Here is a 19,212-nt window from a genome sequence, read left to right as displayed (position 1 = left end):
GTATATATCTACATTACCTTGCAAAGTTGTCTTTATATTCTACTACCAAAGGAGTTCAAATGTTTAAAACTTTTTTGAGACTCAGTTCTGACAACTCCCCGAGTGAAAGGTAGAAAATCAGACAGGACTACTACTTTAGCTTTTAGTGGATCGTTATTAACTCAGCTACCACAGTGTGAGTTTTTTGGTCTCAGCGTTTTGACTAGTTTGCTATAGTTCTCATATGGGCCCAATTTCATAGCGCTGCTAACCGTAAGCAAGCACACATAGGCATGCTAACCTTCCGGTGCTTACCGCAAGAAAATAAATGACGTCACAATGCAAATCCACGGTAAACATGCAATATGGCCACCCAATTTTTCTGCTAACCTGTGAATTACGCTAAGGCTTAAGAAAGTTTTTCTACTACAGTAAGCACGCAAATATGCTTACCGTTAAGCAGCGCTATGAAATTGGGCACAGGAGACAAGTAAAAAATAAAAAAAGTATAAGCTTTTGATTGAGACACCTACTCTCAGGATGGATCGATGGAAGAAAGCAGCCAGTAGAATGCAGAGATCGACGACGGCGTATTTGTCTTTACGGTCGATGCCCAGGATGTAAGGCCACCACAGCGGGTTACTAGCATTGGTATTCATCTCCTCCACAGTGTTCCAGGGATAGAAATAAAACTGAAAGAAATACTTCAGGATGACCACCACCTGTCACAAAAATAAAGAGAGGAAGAGAAAACCAAACAATTAAAATCGTCAGGGTAGAGTTTCATAGAGCCGCTTAAAGGGTCTGGGTACTTTTTGTACATGTACATGTAGGACACAAAACACAATGTCCACAAATTTACATTAAACTTACACGTACACATTAAACTTTACACAGTAGAAAGCTTCCCTTAAAATGTTTACTGCTGAGGTGCTGAAGATTTTTGAAAAATGAGTAAAACAAGTCACAAAAATAATGTTCATCTCAGGGGAAGACGGAAATTATGTAGCATGTAAAACGTATTTTACCAGTTATGGTAATAAACGATAATGGTAACTACGTTTTTACATGCTAAAAAAACATACGCTACATGTACGTCAGATAGAGCCTTTTCTCACAACCTTTTATACTATCAATAACTCTCCATTGCTCGTTACCAAGTAATGTTTATGCTTTAAATTTTTTGTGTAATTACCAATAGTGTCAAGAGATAAGCACTGCTCTGTGAAATCAGGCCAAACACTTACCTGAGTATATGTAATGACCGTGACCCAGAATCGTTTGGTCGGGCGAGGCACTGACAGCATGGCCCAGGTGAAGACGAGTATCGGCAGTGGGAGAGACAAGATATTAGCGGACACCATGAGGTTCAAGACGATCAAGAAGAAACAGACGAGCTGAGACTGGGAGATGATGGCGTACAGGAGGGCGTAGATGAAGCGGACGGGGCGTGGCATGGTGCGGACAAACTTCTCACTGGATGACGTCTCGGCAGTGGAGGCGGTCTCGACCTTGGCAAGGGCGTCGTCTTGGCTGTAAGAGGGATTTCGAGCAAAGATTGCGGTAGTTAGGGTCAGCATATGAAGTTGTGATTGTTTTATGGGAAGGTATCATTAGGAAAAGAGGTAGTGGGGGTTAATTCAAGTTTCTCAGAGTCTTAATGATTTATTGGTCTAAGATCATCCAAAGATTGCGGGATTTGGTGATGTTGTGAACTCATCTAAAAACATTGCGGCATAAAACCTTATAAAAAAATACATGTGTTTTAATTGCAAGAAAAATGTTAATGGCCTCATAATAATAATAATGCTACTGTAGCAGAGTCTTTCTCAATGGCTTACATCAGGCTGTAACAACTCTACAAATTTACACCATGGGTTGGTAGGCAGTGAAGGAAAAAAGTCTGCACTGTACAATACATTTAGAAATAGTTTGTTGTATCCTTTTAAATGCTTCATATGCAATTGTATGTTATGTAGGAATTATTGGGAACCATTCAGATTCCCTGTCCAATAACTATCAACTGAAACTTTGAACCTCAAGGTCCATATTTTTTTTTGTTTTTCTTCTTCTTTCTTTACCTTGCTTGTCTATTTTACTTGTCTTTACTTGTCTATTTTTATGCGTCTTTGCTTTTTTTGCTGCTATTAAGAATACTTATATACTTATGTATTTTTATATTTTTATAATTCTACTTTATTGTTGTGCTCTTTAGGATCAGCTGGAGAGGAGAGCCTTTCGACAGGAACTGTGTTTCTTGTAGGCAATCCTTCGGGCTCCAGCTGTTTCTTTTTCTTTAATGTATTTAAATTACTCTTTGCTGTATTTTTCAATGTTTTTAACCTGATTAATGTGCTTTATTGTACTTTTTATTCCCAAGAAATGAAATAAATATAAATATATATATAAATATATGTATACAGTATAACACTACTTCAACAACAAACACAAAATGCATCTAGACATTACAGTGTAACAAAACATAGATTGTAGTGAACAAATTAAGAACAATGCTTTACATTAAAATTGTGTAACATTCCATCACAATGAAAACAACAATAAGAAACAGGGAATACAAAGTAGAGTAGACAACTACACAAACAATGGACAACAATGGTCTGTAACAACGGAACATGATCTGCAACTCAACAAATGAATACAAATTAAAGTTGATTTCGAACTGACATTCATTGAACTCAATGGAAACAATGGTAATAACAATATTGTGGAAACACAATCAAAATATTTGAAAACAATTCTTGACTTATTGCTTTTAAACACTTTAGAGACTACAGCGGCCATAAGTTTTCTAAAAATAACAGAGTTAACGAAAAATCAACAAGATTAGCTCTGTCTTGGCATGTGGTGATGAGTATAGAACTTTCCATTGTTGATAAACAATTCTTGCTGGTTGGCATAGACGACCAAATATTAGCAAAACGTTTGTGTTATCAGATGTTCTTACAAAATTCAACATTTTTTGCAACCTTTCACTGAGATAAAATATCTCCCATGATTGGTTGCTTAGTTTCCAACAAACTCAACGCTATTTTTGAATAGTTGTGTGACATTGTTACAAACTTTGCCCATCTACTGTACATGTATTTTTGCTTTGCATTTATGGCTTTCTTCCAAAATTGTCCAACCACGGTTGGCAAAAACTCAACCTGTGCATTGAGATAGAAAGGACTATACAGAAATGAACGGTCTCTAAAAGGTTAAAGTCTTCATTTATATAAATCAGGGCCCAATTTCATAAAGCCTGTAAGCACAAAAATATTTGCTTAGCATGAAATTTCTTCCTTAATAAACACAGGATTACCAACCAAATTTCCAAGTCATTTTCAGAATAAGCCAACAACAGTTGAATACCAGTATCGAGCAATATCCAACAAATGGAAATTTAGTTGGTAATCTTGTTTTTATCAAGGAAGAAATTTCATGCTAAGCAAATTGTTGTGCTTACATGCTTCATGAAATTGGGCCCAGACGTTCCTGCTTATAATAGTTTACCACTTTGTGGCTGAGAAGCTGCTTTTGAAAAAGAAAGCTTGCTAAGAAAAAGCCCCATTATGAGGAACGTAGAAAGAAAGTCATGCATTCAAAATACATGTAGCTTTACAATGAAACTACAAATACATTAATGTATGTGGTGGACACTTCTTAGTTTGAAAACATATCAAGGAGAATTTATGAATCCTGTGTCTATCTTGGTGTTTTGCTTTCAGTGTTTGATTGTTTGACACCTGTATATCCTACCCCACCTGGATATGTTATTAAAACTTTTGTTTTAGGGGATGCTGTTTGTGTGAGCAGGGCTTGATTTTAATGAGCTAAGATTGATCTTAACTGTGTATCGATCTTAGTTGCTAAGCAAAGTGTGGTGCTACAATACAAATCACTATGGTGATACTGATAGCTCATCTTAAAGGCATGGACACTATTGGTAATTACTCAAAGAAATTATTAGCATAAAACCTTTCTTGGTGACGAATAATGGGGAGAGGTTGATGGTATAAACATTGTGGGAAACGGCTCCCTCTGAAGTGCCATAGTTTTCCCGAACGAAGAAATTTTCCACGAATTTGATTTCGAGACCTCAGATGTAGAACTTGAGGTCTCGAAATCAACCATCTAAACGAACACAACTTTGTGTGACTAGGGTGTTTTTTTCTTTCATTATTATCTCGCAAGTTTGATGACTGATTGAGCTCAAATCTTCACAGGTTTGTTATTGTATGCATATGTTGAGATACACCAACTGTGAAGGCTAGTCTTTGACAATTAACAATAGTGTCCACTGCCTTTAAGTTATTGCTTTCGTCAAGCCAAGGGGCCAAATTAATGACTCTGCTTACTGCAAGAAAAAAAATGGCGCTTACAGAAAAGCAGGGCTTGTATGAGAGCGTACTCTATGTTACTCGGCATTCTTGGCTTACACAGTAAGCAGAGAATGGCGATTGCAACACAGACATTGGCGATAAGCAGAATCATAAGGTTGGGCCCGGTCTTTAAAGGGGGGGGGGGGACATTTACAAGAACAAAAACCCAATCTCTCATGCTTAAACGAAAACTAAGTTTCACTTTTTGGGGGATATGGTAGAACAAATTATCTTTTAGGAACAATATCAACATGCAGATTGCTTTTTAAAAAACGTGCTTTTGTTAAAAAAAACAACTTTCAATCAAAGCAATCTGGTGATGGTCAAAATTCTACATAAAAGAAATTACACAAAAATTGTATAAAAAAAAAATTAAAAATTCCGTTATGTGCACTAAAAGAAAACTTAAATGGTACTCATGACTTGACAACCAACCAAACATTCTTATTAACAATATTGTGATGGTCAAAATTATATCCATAAATAAAATATTAAAATAACATGAAATAAAAAACCTTTGGTTATGTGCACGATAAGGTAAAATAACCGGTACTCGCTACTTAAACCAACCTTGCACCATCAATATTATCAGCGTCTTCTTTGGCATCTTCCACTTTGATTGACACTCTGGAAGCCACACCCATCAGCGACAGAAAACGGACAAAACCAGGCGCAGAATAGTACGTAAAGCAAGCATGCAAGGAAAACATATTAGAAGGGATAGGGCATAGGGAGGAGGAGCAAACAGGAAAAGCAATAGTGTAATGGCACAGTTAGAATTTTGGCTTTAAAGCGTTATCACCCTCTATAAAGGATACTATACAGGATGTCCCCGAAAACACAACAAAATTAACAGCTTTTAAAGACCATATATTTTGCAGATTTTTTTTTAAAAGCAAAGACAAAATTTCAACACAGACAGTTTTTTTAAACTTTTTAAAAACTAGAAAACTAGAATACGAAACTATAGGCTGGTTCACCATCACAGAATACAAGAATCCTGTCTATTGTTTTCAATGGCATGTTTTCCTCCCTGTTTGGTTTTGATTTAAAGGCAGTGAACACTATTGGTAATTACTCAAAATGATTATTAGCATAAAACCTTTCTTGGTGACGTGTAATGGGGAGAGGTTGATGGTATAAAGCATTGTGAGAAACGGCTCCCTCTGAAGTGCCATAGTTTTCGAGAAAGAAGTAATTTCCCACGAATTTGATTTCAAGACCTCAAGTTTAGAACTTGAGGTCTCGAAATCAACCATCTAAACGCACACAATTTCGCGTGACAAGGGTGTTTTTTCTTTCATTATTATCTCGCAACTTCAACGACCGATTGAGCTCAAATTTCCTCAGGTTTCTTATTTTATGCATATGTTGAGATACACCAACTGTGAAGGCTAGTCTTTGACAATTACCAATAGTGTCCACTGCCTTTAATCAATATCATTTTTTTTAATGCAAGTATAATTTATGGTTATTTCTTTTGGATGTATTTGTGTAAGGCTACATCCACATTGGCAACTATCAGCTATTTTGCTCGGGATCCGGAAGTCCTATACTTCAACACATGTTGACGCGACTATCAAGCCATAGCTGTTAGCCATAGCTGTAGCCGCCATTTCATAAAAGGCCTTACATGCAGTAAGGCCTTTTATCATTGTCAAGTTGAAGTGACCCGGATCGTTAGAAAATTTCATACAAAATTGTGGGTTTTTTTATGGACATGAAAATTAGGGGTTTTTTTTTTTGTTTTTTTGCAAAAACAAATGATTTATAGAAATTATGCCATTATTAAATAATTTTTCAGTATGGGACGATCCTGTTTGATTGACTACATAATTATCTATCTACCACTGCATATATAAAACCATTTCCAATTAGAAGAGCAAACTTTTCACAGCAACTTTTGTTTCATAAGAACACCTTTGTAATGTTTGGCTTTTTTGGATTTGGATTGGATTGGACAAATTATTTCATGCAGAAAAACAGTTATGTGGCCTGTCAGTTCAAGTCCTAGTAGAGTCTTTCTCGAAGGCTAACAATTTCCAACTCATTGATCGTCTATTTTGAGGAATGTGATTTCTTCAGATACAAAAGTTCTTTGAGAATTTTGCCCTTTTTAAAACTGATTTTCATTTCTACTTGGTTTTAACAGCTAAATGTTTTGACTATAAGCTAGCGAAAAACCCATTCCAAGCATGCAAAAGCAGAAAAACTTTATCTTAGAAGCCAAGCTAAAACTATATTTAACTGATTAGGGGGGATCCACAAACTGCCGTTTGCTGTGGACATATAGGACCCTCTTTAGATGATGTCACTATTGTTATCACTTGTTTTACTGGAGTACTTCCACAGACACGCAAATTTAGACATGGCCTTAGTAAGAGAATCATGTCAATTTGAAAGAGCAAAATGGGACAACTCCGAGACAAGCTGCAAGACAGGCAGGAATGCCAAGGATGAGAGTAATTTTCCCCCAAAAATGTCTGAAACTAATAGAGGAGGTCCATTGAAATGGTGACATATCCACCTTTTGGTAACCCTTGGAGTTACAGCTTTTACAAGCAGTGGACACTATTGGTAATTACTCAAAATAATTATTAGCATAAAACCTCACTTGGTAATGAGTAATGGGGAGAGGTTGGTAGCATAAAACATTGTGAGAAACGGCTTTTTCTGAAGTGACGTAGTTTTCGAGAAAGAAGTAGTTTTCCAAGAAATTGATTTTGAGACCTTAGAATTTGAGGTCACGAAATCGAGCATCTGAAAGCACACAACTTCGTGTGACCAGGGTGTTTTTTCTTTCACTATTATCTCGCAACTTCGACGACCAATTGAGCTCAAGTTTTCACCGGTTTGTTATTTCATGCATAAGTTGAGATACACAAAGACTGGTCTTTGACAATTACCAATAGTGTCCACTTTCTTTAAGGAGCTTTTGGGAACAGTATCCTTATTGCTAGAGAAGAAATTCAAAGAGCAGGATGTATACTTTTTTATATTAGAAGAAGAGAAGAGCTATTTTTTTAATTATATTTTCAGCAAGCAGGAAAAGTCTGAATTAAAATAAAAGTCTGTAAATTCTCACCCCTAGACTCCCTACAAGTCCTTTCTGCTACTCTTTAAACTAAGTAATACACTGGATATGCCGCTCACTATTGACACTGTACACTAAATCCAATATAACTTTGATACAAACTCAGACAGTATTTAGCGTTACATATATCCGCAAATATCCGCAACGAAGAGCAAGAAACGTTAAAGCATACCTTGTTGGCTCATGTGGTGGTACTTCTTCAATCTCACCATCACCCTCAACCTCTGGTGGTGGCTCGATGGCCTTCGCCTTATGCTGGAAATTCATCACATCAACACAAATATTTATACTCTACTAAAGCACAATTTAGCTTTTAAAGCCATTGGACACTTTCTGAACAGAACAGAAATTAAAAGTTTACAGATTTAAAGGGCTGTATGCTTCATTTTTAAAAGGGCAAGGGCACCAAGGCATTTTCTTCTTGGTAAAGGGCACCCTAATGTATGATGAAATTGCAAATTTGTACTGGAGCATTTTAAGGGCACCAAGGCCATGACCAGAAGGGGCATGGAGGCAATCACCTTCATTGCCTCCGTGAAGTATCAGGCCTGGATTTACAAATAACGTACAGGGTTTACAGAAGGTAACGGTGAAAGACTTCTCTTGAAATACTATTCCATGTAATGCTTTACTTTTTGAGAAAACTTAAAAACAATTATCAATTCTCGATATCGAGAATAACCGAGTTACCGACGTGCGGAAACAAGGGTGGGTTTTCCCGTTGTTTTCTCCCGACTCCGATGACCGATTGAGCCTAAATTTTCACAGGTTTGTTGTTTTATATATAAGTTGTGATACACAAAGTGTGGGCCTTTGGACAATACTGTTTACCGATGTTGTGCGATTGCTTTAAGTTATAACAAAACAAGAGCTTTACAGAGGAGTTGGTTTTCGGGATGATGGCAGTCATAACTTAAAAGGTTTTGAAACGTTTTGGTAAACTTATTTTGAACTTCAACACATATTAGGTACATTTCATTAGCTTAAATTGGAGCTTACTATGTACCTTTAAGCTCATATCCAGAGAGTGACACGCAAACACTGTTTTGATAAGTGTTTGATTAGCCTCGTTTCGTGGCCACCACAAGTGTAAACCCCTGGTCCACATACGGACGATTATCAACAAAACCTTTGGTTAAGTGTCCTCAGTGTCCTGCTTGAGGACACAAGTGGTCAAGACCGCCCGGCAGTGACACTCCAATGAAATGCAACTGCCAATGGAACCTTCATCAAAGGTCAAAGGTAACTCACCTTGAGTGACCTCTGCCTCTTGCCCTCTGTGCTGAGTTTCCTCAGCTCCTGAGCGACGTAGCGATACTCCTCGGATATTTCGTCAAAGAAATGGATGCAACCCTCTAAGCCTCGCATCAAGACGCGCCAGACGAGCTTGACGATGTTGGTGAACTTGGCCCAGATGCCAACTACATTTGTAGATAAAGAAGATATCAATTAGAGATCTAATAATTATACTGATTTCTTATTATTTATCACACTCGATAGGCATACTAAATCGCTTATATTGCAATCACAAGGTTGTGAGTTTGAAACCCTAACCAGCTAGCTGATTTCACAGTGATGACTAGAATAAGTATTGTCTTCTAGTTACTGAATCACAATTTCTTGATTTGTGTAAATCATAATCATAGAAGTTAAACCAAAGTTTGTATTGGAGAGATTGGCTGTTACAACCTTGGTGCTTATATCCCCTTGTGGGAGTTTGCTGAGTTCATTTGACAGGAAGATCACAAAGACAGACAGACAGACAGACAGAAAGACAGACAGTACCTGAGCCTTCAGTTTCTTCCTCTTTCTCTAGCTCATCAATCTCAGCCAAGACGCCTTCAGCTTCCACGATGTCCAAGGGACCGCCTTTCTTCTCTGTGGAAGGAACCAGGTGAGAAAAGTAGAATCTTAAGCTCAGACTAAAAAGATTATTAAAAATCTAAAAAGGTGGTCAGAATCACACAATAAAGCTCTACAGGAGTGTTGTGCTGACAAAGTGAACTTTACATTTTTAAATGAACAGCACGCTAACAATCTGGGCCCAATTTCATGGTTCTGCTTACCGTTATCAAAGAATCTGTGTTTGCGGAAGCAGGGCATTATGTGGGAACGTCAATTTTGACTTGTGTGCATGTGTACTCCACGTTACTACAGACAGCGCAGAAATTAGGCACTTGCAAATAAGCGAGGAATGATAAATCGTAAGCGCAGAATTCAGCGGTAAGCAGAGCCATGAAATTGGGCCCTGAACTGGATTGCATTGTGATCGAAACATGCATGCAATATGTCATCATTTAACTGGTACTAGTGATGGTTAAGAACGAAAACTTGATGCATGTAGTTCAGTCGTAACCAGCTGTATTTGGAATGTTTGTCAAAATCTCAAAAGCGTGAAATGAGAAGTAAACAATATGCACTCATAAAACTCATCGCAAGTCGAGTCTAGGTTTTCTAGGGGGTGAGTGTGCAAAGGGCTCCAGTGTCAAGGTCAAAACCCAAACCCAGACTTTCCTGCTGGGCCCAATTTCATAGAGCTGTTAAGCACAAAAATTTGCTTAGCATGAAACTTCTTCCTTGATAAAAACATGATTACCAACCAAATTTCAACGTGATTTTCAGGATAAGCAAACAACAGCTGATTACCAGTAACAAGGAATATGCAACAAACAGAAATTTTGTTGGTAATCCTGTTTACCAAGAGAAATTTCATGCTAAGCAAATTTTTGTGCTTAGCAGAAATTGGGCCCTGAACATATGGAACTCTTGCATGTGACGTCACATGCTTAGAAAGCGCCCTCAGTCAAGTAAAAAAGCACTCTCACTGTGGTCACAGGAGGCACATCATTGGACGCTAGCCGTTCTTTGTGTGTTAAAACATGCACATGAGCTCAGCGTTTGTGTTGCGATTGGCGTTACGCAAGGGGGTCTTTAGAATGCTAGACTGCTCAGCAACAACCTTGACCCCTTGCACGCACGTCACTTGCGGAGATTGTGCCACACTCACTATTTTGGTGGTCAATAGGTTTGAGTGTAAATTCCTCATCCTAAAATGCACACTTCACTGATTGACGCACAGTGCCATTGACCACCAAAATGGCGCATCCGAGATTATTCTAATGGCGACATCATGAATTGGGTCAATACAACTCTTTCACATGGTGTTATCACAAACCACCATATTTTCTACTCCCACCAAATAAAACATTTCTTTTTCTACGTCTCTTCAGTGCAACACCTACCCTCATCTTCAGACTTGCCTCCATCAACTTGGTCTGTCCCTGAAGCTTCACCGGCTGTTAACATGTTAATGGTGACACGAACAAAGCAAAAACAAAAAGCATGCAAAATGATATCAAGACAGGGTGCAACTTCAATAAGCCATTTTGCGAGTTAGATTTGAATAATGTCAGGGGTGGATTTCACAAAGAGTTAGGACTAGTCTTATCTCGAGTTAGGACCAGTTACTCATCCTAACTTAGGACTATCCATGCAATTTGTATATCTCCTAGGACTAGTCCTAAGTTAGGACTAGTACTAACTCTTTGTGAAATCGACCCCTGGTATCATAAGTTATCACTTAAGTTTGCAGTCCTCAGACTATCGAGGCATGAATTTGGACAAGCTTCTGCATAGATACATTAAAGACAGTGGACACCCACCAAACACAATTTTGAATAAATTGGAATGGCCAAGTGACCAGGGTTTGCCCATCTGGGCCCAATTTCATAGAGCTGCTTAAACATATTTTAAGTAGCTAAGCACAACAAAATTTTGCTTACCACAATAAGGTAGGCAAAACTATTATTCAAATGAACAATTTGTACTGGTATCCTGCTCATTTCTGCTTAGCAGACAATTGTTAAGAAATACTTTCTTCTTATTTCCTCTTTGGAACTTGGGCCTTGACTGCTAAACAAAAGCTTGTCACGAAGAATTTGATATAGTAACTGTAGTCTGAGAAATTCAAATTTAAGATGCAACTTGTGACTAAGCTGGTCATTGTACCTGACATTATTTCAATCTAACTCTCAAATGGATTATTTATCATATAAGCCATGTACATGTACGTACTTCATGCATATTGTAAAAGCAATGGTTTTTCTTTCATAACTTATAGCAAACAAAACTTCACAAACAATGAAACTTTCTCTGTGTTAGTTAGAGCATTATTTTAAAGAAAAACATTGTTAAAACTTTCATATTGTTAAATTGTACTTTAAAAACAAGCTTTTGTTTCTCAAAAAAAAAACACACACAAAAACACAAAATAAACAAAGAAATTCTAAAGTTGAAAAAAGACAATTTGTCTATTACAAATTTAGCGGCAGTAATAACATGACAAAATAATAGCACGTGACACATGTTCCAACAATCAATAGACAAGGATCTATGCATGCGGTGTTTTAAATGATTTAGTTTACAGTTGAACAAAAACAATACATGCAGTGTCTGTGTGATGGATGAAGCAAAGTGTTGTTCTTCATGCAAGTACAATATTGTTTTAGGAGATGTTCAGAGTTTCTTACCATCCACTGCCTCGTCATCCTTAGCTTCATCATCTTTCTTCAGAGCGTCTTCTGGGCTCATTGTAACTGCATCATGCACGAGCTGCAAAGATAAATCCACAAATATAAACACCTTTATATTTCACCACTAACAGTTTCTCAATATTTGTTTTTTCAATTAGCCCTTTGCATGGAATAGACCGATCCATTAGGCTCCGCCCACGACGCACATGTGAGCAAGAATACCTGGGCCTCTCCAATACCTTTCTGCACAACTTTGCCGCGCGCGCCAAGCATAAAAGCAAACCAAAAGTCGCATCCCCTTAAGGTGATCCCCTGGCTGCCGCTTCGCAGGTTGTATCGTAACTCGGGTGTGATCCCTGGCTACACGGCAGTTAACGGTTCAATGACTTCTGACTGGCACCCCCGAACAAAGCTATTGACAATATAGGGACACCGCCAACATAGGGCTAGATAGCTCAGTCGGTATAGCGCCGGCACGTTAATCCGGAGGTCGTTGGTTCGAATCCCATTCTAGTCAATTCTTTGTTCAACCCCCAAAATCGATATTCTTATTACTCACATGGAATGCAGAGTGTTTACCGTCCTCTTCTGCTTCCTCTGCTGCTGGTATAGCATCAGGTTCAAGGTCACTCAACTCTTCATCACTCAGGTCCTTAAACATGTAGTAACCGCCTTGACCACGGATAGCTAGCAAAACAAAAACAAAACAAATTGTGGATGTAATAACTTGGCTGTATGTTCCTCTAGACTGTAAGTCACTACAACCCAACACATTTTCCTTAGAGGCACTGGACACGTGTGGTTAACAACACCAGTATTCTCGCTTGGTATAATTCTATGGAGAATTTCCTCTACAGAGAAGTTGCTCTTCAGATTCTACAGAAAGCTATTGACCCCTTGCACGCGCCTCACACGCGGCGACTGATGCCACGCTCACCATGTTGGCGGGCAGTAGGTTTACGTGTATTAACGCCGCGTCGCCTAAAACGTGCACTTTACTGCATAACGCACAGCATAGAGTTATATATCAAACGCACAGTGAAATTGCCCACCAGTATGGTGCATTCACGATTTTTCTGATGATGACGTCAGGTGAAATGGGTCAATATCAAATAATTATTCTATAGATTTTTGTTTTGCTTCTAAGTAGAATTCAATAGAGAACTTTTTCTATGGAGAATTTGCTCTTAGATTTCTATAAAAAGCTATGTCAAATAATTATTCTATAGATTTTGTTTTTTACTTTCTATAGATTTTCAGAATTTCTATAGAGTTACAAATGTATATAGAGCTCCATAAACACTTTATAGAGTACTATAGAACTTTTATGGAAGGGTTTTACTGCGCCCTGAACACCCAGCAGGGTGGATATGTGCGCATAACAAGTCTTATTATTATGTATCCCACCAACATACCCATAACATGACAAATCTGTGAAAATTTGGGACTTAATTGGTCATTAAATTTGAAAAATAATAATGGAAAAAAAAACACCTACATGTATGTTTCACAAATTAGTGTGCTTTCAAATGCATACTAAAAGGCTTTAACTGAAGTCTTTTATTATTTAGGTGAGAAATTACCAATTTCTCAAAAACTGTTACTTCAGAGAAAGCCATTTTTCACAATGTTTTATACTATCAACAGGTCTCCATTGCTCGTTACCAAGTAAGTTTATATGCTAACAATATACCCTTCCCATGAAATATGTAAATTGCACATAGCGCGTGCGCACTAACGTTTTGGTTGGCAAAATGAGGGAACATCGCGCTGTTTTGTACACGGCTAATGGGTGCGTGACGCAGACGCGATTGCGCGTCTGCTTAGTGCACAACTCTATGGCGTTTGCCAACCAACAGGGTCTGTACGCATGCGTGAATGTAATTAGCACATTTCATGGGAAGGGTCCATTGTTTTGAGTAACTACTAATAGTGTACAGTGCCTTTAAGATAAATGCACTGGTACTTATGTGGCCAGTTTTATCAATCAATCAACCATCAGAATCTGTAAAAAACACCTGGATCCCTTTTGTTAAAGTTCTCGGTTTTGAAACGATAGACTCCCAAAAACAATCATATGCCAGGTCCGAATTAGCGGCTATAGCTAGGGCTAGATTTCTGCGTCATCATGCGTTGAAGTATAGGATGTCCTTAGAAACACACTCAGCAACAGTCCTAGCTGTAGCCGCCAATTGGGATTTTTTTTTTTGATTTTTTTTTACTGTTTATTTATTTTAAAATGTCATCACAGCATACCGCTGAATTGCAAATCAATTCACAAAGATACGTGTAAGGCCTTAGTTGAAATAAAACGTCTGGGACCCTACCTTCATCGTGATACAAGGGCTCAGTGTATTCTGCTTTGGTGGTCAACTCCAACTGACTCTTCTTGATGCGTGCCGTCCTGAAATTAAAAGAAAAGTTGATTGCATAATCCATTTCAAAAATGAAACTTTTTTAACCATATTTGTTTATATGAAAACTTTTACTGAACAGTTGTTGAAAAACTGCATTATGTTCTATTGCATGACAACAACCCTACTAAGTTTCAAAAGGCTATTAAAGAGAGAGTTTTTTTTTTTTTTTATCCCTTTCACGAAAACCTTTTTGTTGAAACGAAGACATCAACAACTCATTGCATTCTAAAGTAACACATGTACAAAGGGATTTTCCGCACCAAGTTTATCATGTTTTATCTAATTTGCAAGGTTTTGCACAATGTACATTGTACTACATGTGTAGTTTGTGTGAAGTTGTCTGAAAATATAGCTCTTTTCACACTAGTCTTTTCTCCTGGGTTGCCCCCAGGGATAACAGCCAGCCTTTTCACACTATGGTAAATGGGCATGCCCAGGGGAAATAGCCACCCCTGCTCTGGAGTAGGGGTAAGCGGTAAAACCCTGGGGTATTCTTTAACCGTGCAGCCGGAACCCCATGGAATAGACTATATTGAATATACATGTACAATACAAAACAATAATCTTTATTAGATCCCAAAAAAGGTAATACAAATGCTCGCATACAGTAAAAACATTGACACATTAAAAGCATTTGACGTCACGGTTCAAATATCTGCCCTACAACATGGCGTGTGTTTGTGCGTGTGTGCATGCAAGTGTCTAAGAAATCAAACTGGGCGCTGCGTGCTGCGTGCTTTTATTGATGTACGCGTTTGGACGCGCACATGGTTTGCCCTTCAAGATGGCGACTTTCATAGCAAAAAAGGGGTTATTTAATACGGTCTGTAGGGACACAGCGTGAAGGTATATGTATGCCGGGATAACAATGGGGTAACAAAAAAAACAGAGCCTCTCCAGGGCTGTATTCTTCGGGGGATAAGAGATGCAGTGTGAGAAGAACTGAAGGAATGCTTATGGTGGTTTCTAAAGATACTCACTTCTTCTTGATGCCTTCCAAGATCCTCCTCTCTTCCAGACGTTTGTTGCGGACTCTGGTCGCCAGTAGCTCATTGATCAGCTCAGCACCCCTGCAAATACATCAGTAAAAGTATTAGCAAACCCTGTCAGATAAATAATAGGGACTTTTCGTTTTCGACGACGGATGTTCAGCTAAACGTTGTCGTTTTCAGCACAACGAAGATTCATCCCAAGTACTGTCGTAGAAATTGAGGGACGACCGTCCTCAAAGCCGACGCATGCGCAGATGACGCCAAATGTCATCGAAAACGAAAAGTCCCTAATAACCCTCCTAGACACAGGTACCAAAGACTGTGGCGTGGCGTGTCAAGGCCGAGCGGTTAAGAGCACTGGATTCAAGCTCTGGTGTTTGATCAGCAGGGTGTGGGTTCGAACCGGTTGTGACACTTGCTATATGTAAAATTGGGGAGGTAGAACTTTCTACTCTACCAGCCAGGCTTCGGACTGATGATACCTAAGCATACAACCAGATGGACTTTAAAGGGGTAACCCTGTTTCAGCCCTAGGAGTAGGTGGCAATGGCATCTGGCCCAATAATTGTAGCCCACACCTTGAAGTGGCCTTTAGGCTTTGTGTGTCTGGCGGCTTGCATAAAAAATTAAAAAAAAAAAAACAAAGATCCATACTTTCTAAACTAGCATTCGGTGCACAGATTTCTTTAGCATGTACAGCTGGCACAGGTAAATTATTGGGTGCATTACTGAGTTTTTTCTTGAGTTTGTACAGCTGGCACTGGTACCACAAAGTACCACACTTTCTAGGCTAGCATTTTGGTCGACGGGTTTCTCCTGTACAACTGGTTAAGGCCACTTAATAAACAAAAATTGTTGATCGTCCCCGCCCGACCGTTCAAACCACCCCCCGCCCCCCCCCCCCCCCCGACCCCATTTATTTATTTATTTATTTTTTCTTCCCATGTCTGGATTACTCTTTATACTTTTACTGCCCAGATTTCTCAGCTGATATTTCTTTCAAAATGTTCAGGTTTGAAAAGATGGTTTAAAGAAGGTTTTTATTCATGTTGGAAAAGCAAGAACAATTCTTCAAATATTTACGTGGACTACACTGTGCTTAGTTGTTTGAAAAAGTATACAGAAAATGTCATCTAGGAGTTAAATTTGTTTGACAAAACTATTGGAAACATCAAAAATACAAAACACACAAACCGTCTGTTTTATAGTGATTGTGACGATTTCTTTATTCTCGATTTCATATTTGGCATGTCAACAAAACTTTATATAAAATTAAAAAAATAAAGGGTTGCAAATAAAAAACATATATATATAAAACCTCCCTCCCTCCCCCATCCGCAAAAAAAAGGACGATCAACAAATTTTTTTTATGTGTCCTTATATGGAAATCTAGTAAAATTATTGTGACTGTTTATTTTGTTAAGTGTTTAACTTTTTTATTTTGTAAATTTCCAATGCTTTCAAAAATAAAATAAAATTGTGTTGATGATCCAAGACTTACTTTGATGCGAGACTCTTCTCCTCTTCCAGTGAGATGACAACATACTGGAAGTAGTTACTGGTGAAGATGCGTTTCTGTACAATCAAGAAGATGAAGACTGACACATCCCAGGTCAAGCCAGCCTCGTCCACAGGAAGTGTGCAACCCTTCGCCTCCGCGTCACCTGGGTTTATAACATGACAAATATTAAACGAGTGGCGACGAGTTCTTTAACAGGCTGTTTTAAAACCGAAAGGTTCATGGCTGTGCGATAAAGGCTTGAGCCATAGTAGACCTTTTCCCTCATAAACTTTGATGCCTCAAACTTGTAATTGTGTCTTCTTTAAAAATGTTTGTATTCTCTGCAAAATTTCCTATAATTCGACCCTTGGTTGCCATGGGAAATTTGTCTTTAAATAAAAAGACATTAATGAATGAATGAATGAATGAATTTCCCCCGGACAATACTCAAGTGTCCGAGCGATTAAGAGCACCAAAATCAAGCTATGGTATTTCTGATGTTCGCCCTGATGTTTCTGGTTTGATTGGCTGCATGTTGCACCACAGCACCTTGTAAACAAACAATTACATGTACATGGCGCAATGTAAAAGGCATGAAAGGAGTAGATAATTCTACTGTAGTCCCGCATATACCTTGCAGGAAAAATACTGTACATGTATGTTAAAGGGAAGGTACATGTTTGGTAGTTGTGAAAGACTAGTGTTCTCATTTGGTGTATCCCAAAATAAGCATAAAATAACAAGCCTGTGAAAAATTGAGCTAAATTGGTCATTGAAGTTGCGAGAAAATGATGAAAGAAAAAGCACCTTTGTTGGACAAATTTGTGTGCTTTCAGATAGGAATAAAAGACTTCTGGCTAGAAGTCTTTTATTATTTTAACCTCTTTTTCAAAATCTATGCTACTTCAGAGGGAGCCGTTTCCCACAATGTTTTATACTATCAACAGCTCTCCAATGCTCGTTACCAAGTCAGTTCTTAAGTTAATATTTGTTTTGAGTAATTACCAAACGTGAACCTTCCCTTTAAAGCACCTTCAGCGTCACTCAGTGACGGATATGCACTCCGTATAAGAATCCACTATTGTTATTACTATAATTACTATTATTACTTTCTAGTGTGAATTGAGTATTTTGCCGACTTACTAAGAGGCTCATAGTTGTTCTGCAAACACACCACACCCAATAGCTGCAGCACCCAGCAAGCTCCGCTGGAAATTAACTGCTTTATGTAGACACAAGACATTATCTGGAGTCCAACCTTGAGGAAGATGACCAGCAGATTGTAGAAGAGAAGTCGATTCCACCTGGCCAAGGAAGACACAAAAAGTATTAATTTTACAATTAAAATCAAACGTTTTGTTCCTGTAATAAACCAAAACGATTATATGCGCCGTATTTTTGACTGCAGGAGGGCACGTGCTCCCAAACATATTTATATCACTTCCGGGGGTATATTCATTCATACCAAAAACAGTTATTAAAGACTGGAACACATTACCACCACTGACATCATACCCATCACAGACCATAAGACTTTTAAAGGAGCCATTACAATCCACCTCTAAAGCAACTTAAAGCCATTGGACACTTTCGGTAAACAGTATTGTCCAAGTCCCACACTTCGTGTATCACAACTTATATATAAAATAACAAACCTGTGAAAATTTAGGCTCAATCGGTCATCGGAGTCGGGAGAAAATAACGGGAAAACCCACCCTTGTTTCCGCACGTTTCGCCATGTCATGACATGTGTTTAAAATAAATCCGTAATTATCGCTAACGAGAATTTATATTGTTTTAATGTTTTCTCAAAAAGTAAAGCATTTCATGGAACAATATTTCAAGAGAAGTCTTTCACCATTACCTTCTGTAAACCCTGTAAATTATTTGTAAATCTGTGAACTTTTTGGGGTTTTTCTGTACATAAAAGGGAAAAATTGCTTTAAAACTACGACGTAACAAAAAGGTCATGGCCGTGCAATAAAGGACCAAGCTGAAGTTGTACATTGACTAACAGTATATTTTTTGTGTAACGCATAAATTAGCACCAAGCGTAAAACTTGCGCGCCACGCGTGACGTGCTCTCCACCAATAGGAATAGCGAAAACTGTCTGTGGTATTGATGAATAATAAATAAACATGCTCACCTTTTCAAGACCACTGCTGTAGGTTTAATGAGATATTCGGCTCCTAGCCATAGGAAGTAGAACGAGAAGACGATGTAGATGAGACCAAAGAGGCTGACTCGCGTAGTACCAGCCAAGAATGTCACGGCTAACGTCACCCAGAACCAATACTCAAAGACCACAGACTGA

The 19,212-nt window shown here is 38.3% G+C and overlaps 1 protein-coding gene across 7 annotated transcripts in view; it reads right to left on the bottom strand.

The window, feature by feature from the left end:
• Positions 1-19,212, bottom strand: part of LOC139934372 (piezo-type mechanosensitive ion channel component 1-like) — a 94,277-nt gene that overhangs the window by 19,245 nt on the left and 55,820 nt on the right. For 5 of the 7 annotated variants that reach the window (XM_071928576.1, XM_071928570.1, XM_071928571.1 and 2 more), the window contains 14 exons: positions 19,045-19,208; positions 18,041-18,201; positions 16,898-17,060; positions 15,385-15,474; positions 14,315-14,391; positions 12,547-12,674; positions 11,985-12,066; positions 10,698-10,751; positions 9,241-9,333; positions 8,707-8,876; positions 7,628-7,710; positions 4,932-4,988; positions 1,227-1,512; positions 513-701 (listed from right to left, as the gene is read on the bottom strand). In XM_071928576.1, the coding sequence (XP_071784677.1) occupies positions 513-701; positions 1,227-1,512; positions 4,932-4,988; positions 7,628-7,710; positions 8,707-8,876; positions 9,241-9,333; positions 10,698-10,751; positions 11,985-12,066; positions 12,547-12,674; positions 14,315-14,391; positions 15,385-15,474; positions 16,898-17,060; positions 18,041-18,201; positions 19,045-19,208 (1,797 nt within the window). The remainder of the gene's footprint in view (positions 1-512; positions 702-1,226; positions 1,513-4,931; positions 4,989-7,627; positions 7,711-8,706; positions 8,877-9,240; positions 9,334-10,697; positions 10,752-11,984; positions 12,067-12,546; positions 12,675-14,314; positions 14,392-15,384; positions 15,475-16,897; positions 17,061-18,040; positions 18,202-19,044; positions 19,209-19,212) is intronic. The other 2 variants (XM_071928574.1, XM_071928573.1) reach the window with 2 other exon arrangements.

This window comes from Asterias amurensis, chromosome 3 (genome assembly GCF_032118995.1).
Source record: "Asterias amurensis chromosome 3, ASM3211899v1".
NCBI lineage: Eukaryota > Metazoa > Echinodermata > Asteroidea > Forcipulatida > Asteriidae > Asterias > Asterias amurensis.
Note: the sequence above shows the minus strand (reverse complement) of the source record. Positions and strands in the feature narration are given on the sequence as shown.